General features: G+C 38.3%; 1 protein-coding gene across 1 annotated transcript; it reads right to left on the bottom strand.

The window, feature by feature from the left end:
• Positions 1–3,862: 3,862 nt before the first annotated feature.
• On the bottom strand, positions 3,863–4,448 carry LOC102991698 (sigma intracellular receptor 2-like). Its single transcript, XM_007117667.2, has 2 exons — positions 4,174–4,448; positions 3,863–4,130 (listed from the first exon to the last, which is right to left on the bottom strand). The coding sequence occupies exons 1-2, from the start codon at positions 4,446–4,448 to the stop codon at positions 3,863–3,865; spliced, it is 543 nt and encodes a 180-aa protein (XP_007117729.2).
• Positions 4,449–16,788: the final 12,340 nt, after the last annotated feature.

Genomic DNA, 16,788 nt, shown 5'->3' with positions numbered 1-16,788 from the left:
CATATATACAGGTCTATATAATTCCTTTTCTCTGCCCACATCGTATTCCTTTTTATCTTCACATATAGATTATATAGTACTCGAAGTGATTCATATTGTTGGATACATACAATGTTTCCAATATTTTACTATTTCCAGCAATGTATAAGTGCACATGTATACTTTCTCTTAATAGAAGCACAAGACGTATAATTGGGGAGAACTCTATTTTTAATTCTAATACTGCCACATTGTCTTCAACAAGTGACACTCCTATCAGTAGCACAGGAAAATGCCTGTCCCCTGACCCTCACTGTCACTTGAGTCGATGTTCTGGGAGCAAAACTCTCGTATTTTAATTCGCATTTCCCCCAATTATTAATGAGGTTAAACATCTTCAGAAACCAATTATAACTCCTTTTCAGTGAATTGTTTATTGTTATTCTTTGCACATTTAAAAATTCGTTGTCTTCCTTGACTAAAGGTGTGACTACTTTAGTCTAATTATGAATCCTTTATCTCTTAAACATGGAGCAAAAACAGCTTGAGTCTAAACCTGCTTTTTTTTTTAACATCTTTATTGGAGTATAATTGCTTTACAGTGGTGTGTTAGTTTCTGCTGTATGACAAAGTGAATCAGCTATACGTATACATCTATCCCCATATCCCCTCCCTCTTGCATCTCCCTCCCACCCTCCCTATCCCACCCCTCTAGGTGGTCACAAAGCACCGAGCTGATTTCCCTGTGCTATGAGGCTGTTTCCCACTAGCAATCTATTTTACACTAAACCTGCTTTTAAGCTTCATATTGCTTTTTATTATACAGAAGATTTTTATTTTTATGTGGGCAAATCTGTCCATCTGTTACTTCATGTCTTTTGGATTTTATATCTTGCTTATGAAGGCCTCCATGCCAAAGTTATATAAACATTATCTTTGACCTCTATATTTAAAAATGTTTCTTTAAACATCAGTTATTTTTTTTTAATGTATATGGACTTTTCTCTTAGTGACTGGGTGTGGTAGGCATCTAGATTTCCTTTTCATTTTGGTCTATTGATTGATTCTCAGTTCCCAACTAATAAGTATTTAGTTACTATTGATTATAGTTTATTTTCATGTTTGGCAGGGCAAATTGCCCCTCTTGGTTCCTCTTTCTCAAAAACATCTTGGCTTTTCTTTTATTTTCTCTTCCAAAGTTTGGAAGTGTGGCTTATTGAGTTCCTTTCAAAAAACAATTCCTATGTGGTTTTTTTTATTAAGATTTAATTGAATTTTTAGAGAAGTTACAGAGAAGTGATATCTTTGCAACCCAGAACGTGGTCTCTTCTTCATTTACTCAAGTTTTCCATTAAGTTTTATAATATTTTTTCATCTAGGTCCTGGCATATTTCTCTCTGTTTTATTCCTAAAAACCTAATTATTTTGTTACAATTGTGAATGGGACGATTATCAAATTTTTATTCAGTTATTGCTAGAATGTGGAAAAGCCACAGATTTCTGTGTGTTGACCTTGGAGACAATCTCTTTACTTGCCAGTTGTCACTTGATCCTCTGGGTGTCTGAGCAAAAAATTATATCATCTACAAATAATAAATATTTTGTCTCTTCGTTCCCCCCCGATTCATCATTCTTATTTTTCTGATTAATTCATTAACTAAGACTTCCAATAAAGTTTCGACAAGTCAAGGTGATAGTAAGCACACTTTTCTTGCTCCTAAACGTTTTATTATCAAGTATGACACTTGCTGTATGTTTCTAGTAGAAAACTTTAGCAAGATAAAAAAGCTCACTCTGTTGCTGAATTAGCATTTGATGAAAAGTGGATCTTGAATTTTATCAAATGCTTTTTTGTTTTATTTTTTTTTTTACTTTTTATTTTTTTTTATTTATTTTTTTTTTTTGTGGTACGTGGGCCTCCCTCTGTTGCGGCCTCTCCCGTTGCGGAGCACAGGCTCCGGACGCGCAGGCTCAGCGGCCATGGCTCACGGGCCCAGCCGCTCCACGGCACGTGGGATCCTCCCAGACCGGGGCGCGAACCCGGTTCCCCTGCATCGGCAGGCGGACGCGCAACCACTGCGCCACCAGGGAAGCCCCTATCAAATGCTTTTTTCAGACATCTGTTAAGACATTATGTAGATTTTCTCCTTTAATCTATTAATGTAGCAAAACAAAAGATGACATAAGGTTCATTCAGCCAACACATATTTATTGAGCAACTATTATTTATGTGCCAAGAACTATGATAAATGCCGGGAATATAAACAAGAACAGACCGGAAAGTTTTCTGCCCTGAAGTTGAGCAATCTTTGCATTCTTAGGATAAACCCTATTTACTCTAGGTGTGTTACTCTTTCAATATGCTGCAGGACTTGATTTGATATTGCTTTGCTTAGGATTTTTGAATCTACATTCCTGAGTGGAACCAGATTATGTTGCCCTGGGCCACATTCAAAACTGACAGTTTTACAAGTTCTCAGTAAACAAACTGGAGCAAAGTATAGTGCTTCTCTCCATTTATTCAAGTCTTCGTTTAAATCTGTAATAAATTTTGCAGTTTTTTTCCTGTGGGTCTTAAACATTCCTTATTAAATATATTCCTAGATAATGTATTCATTTCATTATGAGTGAGATGTTTAAATCAACTCTTCTAATTATTTATTGCCTGGGTATATAAAACCAATTGATTTTTATATATTTGGTTTATGATTGGTTGCTTAGACAGAAATTGTTCAATAAGGCTTTTCATTTTTTTTTTTTTTTTGGTCAGCAGCTACATTTATTTTGACCAGACACAGGAGTCAGACAATACTCCCAACAATCAGACCATTAGGTCTTGTAAGCAAAATAGGCAAAAAGGGGGAACTAACCAGGACCAGCATCTACCATTTTCCATGTGTGTTCACAAGCCATTTTTTTTTTTTGAGTTGGCCTTGAGAATGAATTTAGAGAAAGCTAGCAGAATACCAAGTACTAATGTGAAGAGACCCTATATGCACACACTGGACCTGTCATGTCCAGCTCCCCACACCCGCTACCTTTGACTGGCAAGAAGACAGGAAGGAATTATTAAACTATTAGGTAGCATGAAGTTATCCAGTAAGAGGCACACCTCCAGCTCAGGTTTGAGACACCAGACCTCAGAGTAAAGGAACCTATGTTAGGTGGTCTGTAAAAAGTAATAGAAGACTAACTAAGGCTTGGAAAGAGGATAAACAAGGAGACTTTAACAAATCTCTTCTCCTGGGATGACCTGTTTAAGATAGAAACAATACACCTTCCAATTTGACCCATTTCTGACTGACAGTCATGCCAAGGGTGAACCTTAAAGAAAACTAAGTTTAAACCTCTTACAGAATATCTCACCCCCACCTAGGGGTTGGGGCAAAAAACCATTTTTAATGACTATTACAGAGGCATAACTTCAAACTTAAAAATGGCCTGAGACATCCCAGTGATATGCTGTAGAGAATCATGAGTCAAAGTGTTAGTCATGTGTATACTGTAGGCCACATGACTCATGAACATGCCAAGTAGGCCATGTTGCTTGGAAGTTTATCTGGTTTCTAGTCTGGTCCTGCCTTTAGTAATCCTGCAATGGCACTTGGGCACACGGTGAGGCCTTTGGCACCACTTCCCTATAACCTATACCACACCTGTCTGCTCATCCTCAGGCGATCGGTCTGTCTGCGTCAGTGCCCTTGGAAACTGAGGGTTTGATGTGCCTCCTGCCAGTGTCTTGGTCATGTGTGTTGCTGCTGGTGTGTTTCAAATACTACTGAAAACATGGTATTTTTTTTTTTTCTGAGCATTTTCCTGGTACTGTGTCCAACAGGAAAATCCCTCGTGGTCACCTCTCCCCTGGACCCAGGGTTATTTTTCCTCATTTTTTCTTTCTTTTCTCCTCAGACTTGTAGTAGGGGTTCCGCAACATGAACAGCAGAAGTATAATAGGGATGAGAAAGTACATGATGTAGACAGATATATGGAATAGTGGTTCGTGGAAAGTCTTAGGTCCTTGTCCTCTGAAACAACTGGCTTTGGAGAAACCCTGGAGTAGAAACGTGGAGAGGATCGGAATCAGAGTTGTCATGGTGTGAACCGAGTAGATGATTGCAGGGGTGCAGATCCACCTGCAGCCTCCATGAACACTGGTATGGCCACCTTCTTTTTAAAAGCACCCGTCATGGGGACACTTCGAAGAAGACATATGTTGGGATGAGAAAGAAAGGCAACTGAAACACAAGCTCGCAAAACAGGAAGGACTTAAACCACACCGGGGGGTTGTGTAGCAGGGGGTCTTTGAACTCCTCAGTATACCACTGCCGCAGGTTTCTCAGCTCCACCCGGTAGAGATCACGAGGCAGCACCGCCTGCAGGTCCACGAGCAGTGTGATGGGGATGTGGGAGAGGAAGTAGAGGCCCAGCAGCCACTCCCGGCCGTGCCAGGCGCCCAGAGACCCCATCATCCGTCGGTTGGGCAGAGCAGGATCCCAGACTACCAGGCTTCTCATTTTTAACTGATATTTTTCCTGGTTTTGAGACTTCAGGATAGACCATCATCATATGAGTAAATAGTAATATTTTCCTCTTCTTCGTCAATCACTAATCCTTTTCCCTCTGTGCCTGATCTTATTTCATGGGTTAGAAATTGCAGCACAATCTCGAGTAGTATTTACAATAAAGAACATCCTTGTATTTTTTCCTTCTTTAAAAGTCAATGTTCCTAGAGTTTTATTGTTAGATAATCACATATTGAGATAAATAATCTGCACCAACTTGAGAAAGAAGATTTCATTCCTATTCTGGTCCTAGTTATCAGGTGCTTTTACTAAAAATGGATGTTGCATTTTTTGCAAAATAGTTTTTGACATATTTTGGAATAATCGCTTTATTTTTCTTCCGTGACATATAGATTTGAAAATTATATTAATTAATTCATAATATTGAATTATCTTTGCATTCTTGAAAGAAAACCTGCTAAGGTTTGTTTCATTATTTCACAAACAGCTGGGTAAATGTAGTATTGCATTTTAGATTTTGGCATCTAAATCTCAATATTTGTGAGGTTACTTTGTCATTTTCTCTTTTGTGTTAGTTTTATAAATTTTCGGTGTTAGAGTTCTGCCAGGTCTTGAACTGGGATTTTTTTCCCACATATTTTAATGTCCTTGAAGAGTTAATAAGTCAGAAAATTATTTGTTCTTTAAATTTTGAAATAATTTTGCTTTAAATCCTCTGAATAGGTAAATATTTACTTTTGTTTTTGTTTCTTCTTAAGAATGTTTCCTGCTTCTTCAGCAGTTAATATTCATGTTTGATAAGCATGAGAATAATTCTTTATGTCAAGATTTTCAGATGTTTTCATGTCTAAGATGACACTTCCTTTCTTATCCCTAATTTTTTCCTCATCTCTTATTTTCCTTTGATTAGAATAGAGGTTTGTATATTTTATTCTTTTTGTTCTATTTATTGTCTGCTTTTTTCTAAAGAACCACTCAGATTTATTTCTCTATTTTATTCCTTTTTGTTTACAAATTTTAATTTCTGCTTTCATCTGTAATCATTTTTTCTCTTTTTTCCCCTTAGTCATGCTTTGTTTTGCTCTTAGCTTCTCAGGTTAATGGCTTAATTCATTTGTTTCTTTTATCATTTAAAAATAGTAAAAGTATGTTTTGTGCCTGATTATAGCTTTGACTAAATACCACAAGTTTGAATATGAAAATTATAATTATAATTTTCTAAGTATTTTGTAATTACACTTTGAATCTCCTATTTGACCCAGAAGAATGTTTTGTTTCTTTACATCAAAAGCTTGGGAAATTTTTTTTTAAATTATTCTTGTTGAACTATTAATTTTGTTGCATTTTGATCAAAGAATATGGTCTGTATAGATCTGCCTTTTAGAAAATTCTGAGGTTTTCTTTGTGATCAAATATATATAAAATTTTAAGTGTTCCCAAATATTTTAAAAGGGAGTATATCTTATATTTGAGGTTATTACATTTCCATGTGTATTTTCAAATTGACTCAATTGATGATATTATCAGATACTCCATTTCTTTGTCTATTGCCTATTTTAACTCTTAAGAACAGAAGAGTGCTTCCTTTTCTTACTATGCATCCATTGCAGTCAATTCCTCTTTCAAATTCTAACAGTTTTTGTTTTACGCTTATTATATACTCTGTTATTTGGCACATGGAAGTTGAATCCTGATACATTTTAATTTGGGATCTTCCTATCAACACTGAAAAAAAAAGATTATCTATGAGACATTTAAATTTTTTTCCTTGAAAATCTACTTCCTCTTATATGATTGTAATTCCAACTGTTAGTTGGGGAGAGTAGTTCTTTTATATCTTAATACAATCTTATACTTTCAATTTTCTTGTGTTTATCTTTCTTAGGTATCTTTGATAGACAATTGTTGCAGATTATGACCCGATTTTTGCCATTTAATATGATAAAGTTTTCGTATTTGTCATAAATTATATGTTTGTGCTTACTCAAATTGACTTACATTTTGTTTCAGTTTCTTTGCTCTTTCTTTTGATCTTTATCTTTGACTCTATCATACAAGTTTTCTTTTCTCTTTTCTCTTTTCTGATGTACAAGTATACATCCATACTTTTACTTTTGCTCAAGTTTACCTCTGAAAAATAAGCAACTGTATTTCTCTGTCCACATCAAGGGGAAAGAATCAGTGTCTACCACTTTCCCTCCTCTGCACAATAAAGACAATAGCCTGCCATTCTTTCCTCGAGGTCTCCTCCACTACCTAGGGATTTAGACACAACTTCTTATTTGCTAAGTATTATTATTTACATGCTACATTTTCTCTTTCAAGGATTAAAGGTGAAGTGTCCAATCTCTGTTGTAGCTACAGTGTATTTGCAACAGTTTAGACTTGATCCCACATTAAAATGTTTCAGTACTTAATGCCAGTTCTTTTAAGTCCTGTACATCTTCCTTGTACAGGATGTTTTAAAAACTGGACTTATTTTATGAAAACTGTCTGGAAAACTTTGATTTTTCTTTCATGAAGGCGACTTCATTAATTTAGTTTTCAACACTTGGTATCAGAGAATGCTTTTTTATTGACTTCAAATGTGAATAATAATGTGTCCAGATTTAGCATTGTTAGATCTTAGTAAATTGGGTCTCTGAAGATGTTGCTTTATTAATTTCTGGTCCTGATTATTTTCTTTTGTTTTTTCCTGCCTTCCAGAATTCTTTTTATGAAAAATTAAAATTTCAAACTTCCATACAAACTGGTCTCTTTGTATTAATTTTGCCTAGTATTCATCAAGCTCACTTGATCTGAATATTTACTTAAGTTCAGGAAGTTATTTTCTTTAACTTTAAATATATATATATATAAAACATTGCTATTTTTCTATTTGTTCAGGTGTCTCCTTTGGCAGCACTAGTTTTCTTCATGTTGGATTTCCACTCTCTGCCCTCTGACTCTATCATCTCTTTTCATAATATTTTTTTATCTCAATTTCATTTTCTTTTAATTCTGGAAGAGTGCTTCAAATCTGTCCTCTATATTACTGATTTCACTATAAACATTGCCCATTAAGCACTTTATTGCTTCTAATGTATTTTCCATTTTGATATTTCATATTCAGTTTTATAACATTTTTCTTTCTTTCATCTTACTCTGTATTCTAGTTTCTTAACCAGCTTCCTTCTCACCTCAATATATTTTCTTCTCTCATTTTTCATCTCCTGCTTCATGGGGTCCTTGGATGTTATTTAGATTACAAAGCATATGCTGTTTAAAATTTATTCCCATTTCCTGTAGTAAATCTTTTTCAAAAGTACGCTCTTCCTCTGCCTCCTGAGTCCTATATTTTCATTTCTTAAAGTTACAAAATTTTTCATATGCCTCATAATGAGGTTCTATTTTACCTGTTTATTCATCCTTGAATGATGACTATTTTATCTGGCCTGTTATTTCTCTGCAAAACACTGAATAGATTTTTCTTAGATCCCATCAAAGTTTACTTGGTTTTTGTTCTAATCCTCTTTTAGATCTTATGCTATATGACATTTTACCCACTCAGTGATTAAACATCCTGATGGGAGATTTATTCTAACATTATGTGAGCTGAGGTCAAACTTCCTCTGTGTATGGCTAAGCCATTGTGCCAGAAGCCAGATCTGGAATGACCTGACCTAGTTATTTTTGCTACCACAAAGTAGGCTGAAAAAGAAACTTTTGACTTTGTGGAGAATCCTCCATTGCATAGCCTAACTACTGGCCATATGGTGCAACCACAAGGGCCTGGCCCCAAGCAGTGGCTGCCCTCAGGTTCTTAGGACCTGTAAGGGAGAAGTTCCCTGCTAGTCTCAAGCCTGTCATGCCCTCCCACCATGGACCCTATATTTCAGGGTATTATTAAAATGCCTTCAAGATCTCCTTCACTTTTTTCCTCTCAAGCCTGTACTACTTTCTCAATGAGTGAGTCCTAGTGTCTTTCATAGATAAGGTTCCATTGGCAAAGACATACTTGACATTTCTACATGTGAAAAGTGTTCTTCTCTAGCTCCCGGCAGTGATGCAGGAGTTCCCAATTCTTGTGTTCCCTTTGATGCTTTAATAGGAATTTGGAAGTTTCCTGTGCTTACATTGCCATCTTTACCTGGAAATAAGTTAGGAATATCTAAACAAGCAGGACATGTCTCAGAGGCTGTGGCGACCTCTCAGTTGGGCTTAGATTTGGGTGCCAATGCAGATCTATTTTCCACAGGGCCAGCCATACCGATGGGCTTCCAAGTGGCTCTCAGAAGTGTTTTTCTGTCAATTCCAGCCAGTTTCCTGGATTACAGCTAAGTTCCAATGATTTTTTTTGCTGTTTCCAAGTTGGCCTGGTGCATACATATATCTGAATGTCTACCTTGGTTCTCACTTTTTTTTTAAACCCAATTATATATGAATACCTATGAGGTGCCAGAAACTTCACCTGTATGATTTCGTTTAATCTTCACAAAATGGTTCAACATAGATACTATTATAGTCCCCAATTTACAAATGAAGGACTTGAAGCCTAGAAAAGGATTTAAACAACTTAAGGTCACTCAGATAGTGAGTGTCAGAATCACTACCTACTGGCCTGTCATCCCCTAAAACCCATGTTTTTAACCAGTATTTCAAAAGCCTCTAAGCTAGAGATTTCCCCACAAAAAATAGATTTCCCACATTAACCATGAGTGTTAGCAGCCATTTGGATTCCCTGCCATCATGTCGTACCTTTTCACCATGGACCAACAGTCTACTAGATGAATCCATGTTTATATCAAACTTACTCTTCCCTCCCATCTTAGAATAAAAGACATCTTTCCTCCAGAGCAGCTCCCTCCCTGTGTGCCCAAGATTCCCTTCCCTTTCTTCTCCTTCCATGAATCTCTGTCCCTACTTGTTCTGTCATCTCATCATAAAAACACGGTCACGTCTCTCCCATCTCTTCTCAACATTGCATTGACCTCCAACCACTACTCTTTGTTTTTCTTTCCTTTACTGCCAAACTTCTCCTTCCATTGTCATGGGAAACTAGTTTGCACTAGCTTTTTCCATTTCCTTTTTGTTCCTTAATCTCCCCAATTTTCACCCCTAGCGACCCCACTAAAACACCCCACCCAAGATGACTGTGGCCTCCCAATTGTGAGAACACATTTTGGTCTTCCACTTCCACTTTTCACTACAGATGGAAACATTGATTCCTTCCTTCATAAATTTTTTTCCACCTTCTTTCCATGATTCCACTCTCTTCTGTCCTCCTCCTGTCTCCTTGGCCTTTATTTTTCCAACTACCTTCTATTTTTCTCTTTTTCCTTCTGCCCAAATGTTGGGCAAAATGACCCAGCATTCCATCCTTGGATCTCTCTTTTTTGAGTATAGTTCCCTATGCTATACAGTAGGTCCTTGTTATTTATCTATTTTATATATAGTAGTGTGTATCTGTTAATCCCAAACTGCTAATTTATCCCTCTCCCCCCGCTTTCCCCTTTGGTAACCATAAGTTTGTTTTCTATGTCTGTGAGTCTGTTTCTGGTTTGTAAATAAGTTTATTTGTGTCGTATTTTAGATTCCGCATATAAGTGATATCATATGGTATTTGCCTTTCTCTGTCTGACTTACTTAACTTAGTATGATCATTTCTGCCCCAGCAGAAATGATGTTTCACTTTGTGGTGTGAGGCAGCATCAAGTTTTCTTTATTCATTCTCGTCCTTCCTGGTCATAGCTACAGGCTTGCTGGTGTACAAGGGTCTCTTCAAGCAACAAAGCTACTTAGCCCTTTGTAGTCACATACAAACATTTGAGATGAAATCTTTTTCTTTACAAGGTAAAAAATTATATTTTTGGCTACTGTAGCCACTACAACCTTAAATGGAAGGCAACAAGGATAAAGTATGTTTTAATTTTATCCAGAGTTGGAAATTAGAGTGGGAGGGTGGAAGATTGTTCTTTTAGTTACAATGTCCATCGGATTAATGATTTCTCTTGTAAGTTAGGCTTCCAGATGTCTGTACAGACATTCTAGGGCACCAGCTCATGGTGATACTCCTGGATAACTACAAAGAGCAAAGGCTCGTTTACAAGCATCATTGGTTTGGTTCACCATTACCACAGTGTGGGTGAGATTATCAATATAATAGAAAGAATTCTTGGTCAAATATCAAGTGAAAACTGAAAGCTGACCTCCATTCCCATTTTGGAAATGAAAAAAGTCCCATGTTTCACTTATAACTTGAACACTCCCCCATACTTTAACCAGCTCGGGTCTATTTCAGAGAGCACTGTTGTAATGCCTCTTTAGGCTGATAGAACTAACTGGTATTATTCTTCCCTGCGTGGTGCTGTGGGAATGATGTTAGATTTGGAATTAGAAGACTTGAGTTCTAGACAGTCCTTTGCCATTAGCCCAGTGCATCTCTTTAATCTCTCTGGCTTCCACCTTCTCATGATAAGAAGGGGATGGATGAGATGATCTCTAAGCTTACTTTCCACTTCCATAATTCTGGGAACCAAAAATTGCCTTCCGTAAAACATGGATAAGATTTTAAAAACGCTTCCTCTAATGGAGGGACAGCGTCCGTCACTGTTGTCATTCAAAGTGAAGTAGACTCATTGTGGTGAAGCCATATAAATCTTTGTCAGCAGCTTTGGTGCAAGAGTTACCCAAATCAACTTTCATTTCAGAAAATACGTTAACATGAATAGCCAGATAGTAAACAGAACCTGGACAATTCTCTCCTTTTTAGGCTCCTTCATTCATAAAGAGATTTATACAGTACAGTATTTTTCTTCCCATAAAGCAGATTTTGTTGTGGTGGTAAAAATAAAAGATGATGAGATGAGGCAGTAATCTAACACTTTAGTGGAATACACTTTCCTCCAAATCAGTGAGAAATCTTTATTACAAAGTATTCTCTTCTGGTATGAATAAAAGTTGATCAATATATAAACATTGAGATTTCTTGCCATAAATTGTGGATTTTCCAGAAATAATTGGTATTTGCCTAAGTACTATTTGTTATTCTAGCTCATAATTACTCCATTTATTTCCCCATTCTCTCTTCATCAGTTGGATCATTTTTTCCCTCTTTTGAGGCCCCCAAATACAAAAAGAGTTATAGCGAGTTTGTGAAAACAGCTTTACATGAGGGAATGATTACATTTTTAATCACCAACAAAGAACTAAACAGACTTGAGACTAGAAGAGCCACTTACACATCCCTAATTCAGCATTCCTTTGCCCATCAATTATTTCCTAAAAGAGGGTGATCTTTAATTTAAGTTTTGCCATCTTTTTGATACTTCTTTGAACACCAGGAACTCTCCATCTTTATACTTATTCCAAATAGACCACAAAGTCAATTACAATAAAAAAATTCTATACCAATGATCAGATCTTAGAGGCTCAGAGCACTCATAAGGCTGCTGTCCTTTGTATACATATACAAATAATATTAAGTTGTAACTACTTTTTTTTTTTTTTTTGGTACGCGGGCCTCTCACTGTTGTGGCCTCTCCCGTTGTGGAGCACAGGTTCCAGACGCGCAGGCTCAGCAGCCATGGCTCACGGGCCCAGCCGCTCCGCGGCATGTGGGATCTTCCCGGACCGGGGCACGAACCCGTGTCCCCTGCATCGGCAGGCGGACCCTCAACCACTGTGCCACCAGGGAAGCCCCTGTAACTACTTTTAATAAGGTTTCAAAACAATAGAGATCACCTTCCAAATCAAAGCATGAGACATCCATATAGGATGTGGAAAGGAAGTGTTTGATAACCAAATTTGCAATTCTTAGTTGATCATCCACATTTATCCCATGAAAAGATTGGAGAAAATAAGGGGAAAAAAAAGATCAGATGAAAAAATAGTATTTTGGAGAGAGCAGTGGGTATGCTATGAATCCCACCGTGCCCTCAAAGTGGAAGCTGTGAGGGGCAGGGGACAGGGTTTTAGGGAAACCCTTTGGAGAGCTCATTGTGTATCCTTTGAGCCTGGGTGCCATCATGGCTTCATGTTTCCCTCACTCCTGAGAAATCTAATATATAAAAGGCTGGCTTGTGGTAGAAGAAAGAAAGATGGGTATGTTGGGATCAGCCCGCATGGCCAGTTTTTTGTTGTGTTTCTTGTTTGTTTGTTTGTTTGTCCTTATGATCTGTGAGTTTTCTATGAACCAGAAACAGGCTCTTTTGCAAAGACAGAGAGCTGAGATAGGGGTCCTCTTAGATACTGGTCAGGAAGATTCTGCCAAAGGTGCAAAAAGATGTTAGCAGAAAGAAGTCGAAAATATACCTGGATGCCAAGAAGCCCCAGAGGCAGTTAGGGATGCATTTACTCATGTCAAGGGAGCTGGAAGTGGTAGCTCCCTAATGATGGAGGAGATGTCTTTGTATGGTACAAGTTACCCCAAGAAACAGAGCCAGAGACAAGTTTGGAAAGTGCATGAAAAGAAGAGTGAGGAACGGGCAAGAAAGAACAAGGAGGGAGAAAAGCCTGGACAGGTGTGTGTCACTGAGCTGGACTGTGGGCAACTCAAGCCCACCACGACCTCCCACGGTAGAAGGTGCTGCGGAATTGTCCACATGAGTGAAGTCTACTAAGGGGGCTTCTGAGAAAGGTTTTATTGTTCTTAAAGATGGACCCAGGGAGGGGCCGAGCTCTCTTCCCCTCTTCTAGCCTTTGACATTGTTGCCTATAATAGAAGCAACCATCTTGTGCCACATGAAGTGTAGCTGATATGCTGAGGATGAAGGTCTGAAAAGAGGGAGGGGAGGTAGGTCCTTGATGACATGATTGAGCCATTGAATTATCCAGCCTGGAACTTTCCTGACTCTCAGTTTCTTACTAATTGAGAGAATATGTGTTCCTTGTTGTTCAGGTCATTTTGGGCTGGATCTTCAGTCCCATGCAGCTGAGAGCACTCTGACTGATACAACCTCTATCAACACCCTCCGTCACTCAGCAATTTCAGCTTCTCCCAAAGCCTCACTGCCAAGTGAAGGCATTTAAAGAAAACAATGTTTTGTTAACTTTAATGGGAAAAATTCTAATGCACTCCATCACAACTCAAGGTATCTGAGTCATATCCCAGATTGAAAAAAAAAATCTATCAATCGAACAATAAAAACAAGTTTATATAAGTAATAAATGAGATAAGTATAGCTTCTCACAACATGTAAGATAATGAAAGTTTATAGTACTCATCAAAGGTGATGATTATTGGTGGTGGCTGGAAAAAAGATGAAACAGTGCTGCAGGTAGAGTCTTTCCAGGGAAGGAGATTCTGAAACAGAGGTTAGTATGACAAAATTTTAAGTAGAGATCTCAGGATGAATACACTGTGGAAGGGAAGGAAAGAAAGTAAGATTGGCAGAGTGGCTCCAGCAATTTCTTCAACCAACTCCACTGGGAGCTCTGGAGCTGGGTCGGACATTCCAAATTGTCCTGAATTGCTATGAAGTAGCCCAGATTTTACACCCCCACTTTGACCAGTCATTGGGGTGAGGCTGCACCTGGGAATGTATCAATACCTCAGTCAAGGTAATTCTCTTCACTTTACGGTGACACCCAGAGTGGGTTGTGAGTTGAGCCCAGATACTGGGTGGTAATCCTGTAGGACTAAAGGCCTACCTAGGCTGTGCCTCACAGCATTCACTACAGAGCAGAGCCTTTTTTGAAAGGTGGTAGAAAGTCAGGAGACTGATTTTCATGTACACCTCAACGTCAGAATCACACAGCCTTGTCTTAAGGATATTTTTTTTGAAACTGTGAAGCCAAAAGTGTAATGTTGAGCTTTGAAACACATTGAAAAAGCAACATAGAAAATGCCACATCTGTGTCCCTTTTATCTGGTTTGCATACACAATGCAAAACTTGGGGGTTCATCCAAATAGGGCATGAAATTAAAATTCTACATCCTATTCTCTGACTAGATACTTTTGTTGAGTCAATTAGTATATCTTTGCCTGAGACAATAATGTCAAAACATCACTTCTCATAGCATGTCCATCTGGTGGGCTTGGGGGGTTAAACGTTGTTATATAAAAAAAAAGTTGTTTGATAAATAGTATAACTTTTCAAGCACTGTTGTGGTGAAAACCCATTAACTGAACAATTGTTATGTTCATTAAGTCTGTATAGAATATATCGTAACCACACATCCACAAAATACACCTTCCAATTTTAAGTTTATTAAATTTTTTATAGTTGTCCATAAATCATCATTTACTTCCATGCTGATGGGGCTGAAAGTACAGAGTAGAACGCACCCTTGGAAATGGTCATTTTAGTTGACCATTTAGAAAGTTGTCATTCTGTGGGATTTTTAGGCAGCAAAGGTACCACCAAATATAACATAATTAGGTTTAATCTGTGACAAATCCAGTATCTTTAGATTATGTTATCTTGATATTGAACATTGTAAATCCCCAAATAAACCCAAAAGAAGACCAGGCAAAGCCAACAAAAGGACAGAATTTTTTTTTTTAATGTCACCCATCTAGGACCTAGAGATAATCATACTAAGTGAAGGAAGTCAGACAGAGAAAGACAAATATCATATGATATTGCTTGTATGTGGAATCTAAAAAAATGATACAAAGGAACTTATTTATAGAACAGAAATAGACTCACAGACACAGAAGACAAACTTCTGATTACCAAAAGGGAAAGGGGAGGGAGGGATAAATTAGGAGTTTGGGATTAACAGATACACACCACTATATATAAAATAGTTAACCAACAAGGTCCTACTGTAGAGCACAGGGAACTCTATTGAAAACTTGTGACCATCTAACCACAAACATCGGTCTTCTGGTCTCATGCACTCAAGCTCTGGGTGGCCCACTGTACCCAGAATGCCTCCCAGAAGCAGAGCCTGCTGCTGAGCCCCTTTCCTTGACATAGATCCAATGGTCACCATCCTGTGGAAAGGGCTGACTGAGCCAAGAATAGGAAGACCAGAGTCTACATACCAAGATTATAAAGCGAGAATGTTGGAAAGAAAGAGTTTAAACAACAGCCCTGTACCCAAAAGGTCCTGTCTCCCTTTCACAAGATGTAGTTCAACTGGTTATGCAAGCACCCCCAGCAGCTAATTGGTATTGCAGTGCTTCGGAGCTGTGACCTAAAAAAGGGGGAGAATATCAGCCTTTGGTTGAATCTCTTCGCTTAATGTTTTCTGGAGGTCAAAAAGAATGGTTAACTATGTACATTGACTGCAGAGAAAGCTACCGTTCATTCTAACGTACATGTGTAGGTTTTTAGGAAGGTATTCCTGGCAATTGCTGCAGTTGGCTTCTTCAAATTGAAATGGGAACCAAGATTCAGAACTGGTTTTGAGGGACCAGTGGGAAGAGTCTGGAAAATAGCCATTGGTTAAGCTGAACCTGGCCCAGATACTTTAAAGCCTTGGGGACATATTTAGATAAGGAGTATTTCTTAACTTTTCAAGTCACTGTCAGAGGAGGAGGTCAGAATCAAAGAGGAGATGAGGGTCAGAAAGGTCAGAGCAAATCAAGCACAGAGAATTGTTAGGTGTCAGGCAATAAGCTGGGCATAAGAACAAGAATGAGGTTTGAGGAGTGCGTAAGTACCATTTATTAAGGCTTTTTCCTAAGTCCTGAACACTTCACCTCGTTTATTTTCACTTTGCCTTATTTTTAAAAAAAATTTACTAGTGCTGGGCTTCCCTGGTGGCGCAGTGGTTGAGAGTCCGCCTGCCGATGCAGGGAACACGGGTTCGTGCCCCGGTGCGGGAAGATCCCACATGCCGCGGAGCGGCTGGGCCCGTGAGCCATGGCCGCTGAGCCTGCGCGTCCGGAGCCTGTGCTCCGCAACGGGAGAAAAGAATGGTTAACTATCTATATTGACTGCAGAGAAAGCTACCGTTCATTCTAACCTACATTTGTAGGTTTTTAGGAAGGTATTCTTGGCAATTGCTGCAGTTGGCTTCTTCAAATTTAAATGGGAACCAAGATTCAGAACTGGTTTTGAGGGACCAGTGGGAAGAGTCTGGAAAATAGCCATTGGTTAAGCTGAACCTGGCCCAGATACTTTAAAGCCTTGGGGACATATTTAGATAAGGAGTATTTCTTAACTTTTCAAGTCACTGTCAGAGGAGGAGGTCAGAATCAAAGAGGAGATGAGGGTCAGAAAGGTCAGAGCAAATCAAGCACAGAGAATTGTTAGGTGTCAGGCAATAAGCTGGGCATAAGAACAAGAATGAGGTTTGAGGAGTGCGTAAGTACCATTTATTAAGGCTTTTTCCTAAGTCCTGAACACTTCA

Source organism: Physeter macrocephalus, chromosome 1 (assembly GCF_002837175.3).
Source record: "Physeter macrocephalus isolate SW-GA chromosome 1, ASM283717v5, whole genome shotgun sequence".
In the NCBI taxonomy this organism is placed as follows: domain Eukaryota; kingdom Metazoa; phylum Chordata; class Mammalia; order Artiodactyla; family Physeteridae; genus Physeter; species Physeter macrocephalus.
The sequence above is the reverse complement of the archived record's forward strand: the minus strand, read 5'-3'. Positions and strand labels throughout refer to the sequence as shown.

Coding starts and splice junctions, on each gene's coding strand:
- LOC102991698 (XM_007117667.2), bottom strand. CDS start 4,448: ATGATGGGGTCTCTGGGCGCCTGGCACGGCCGGGAGTGGCTGCTGGGC. Junction 4,131..4,173: donor ACATATGTCTTCTTCGAAGT/GTCCCCATGACG, acceptor TGGCCATACCAG/TGTTCATGGAGGCTGCAGGT.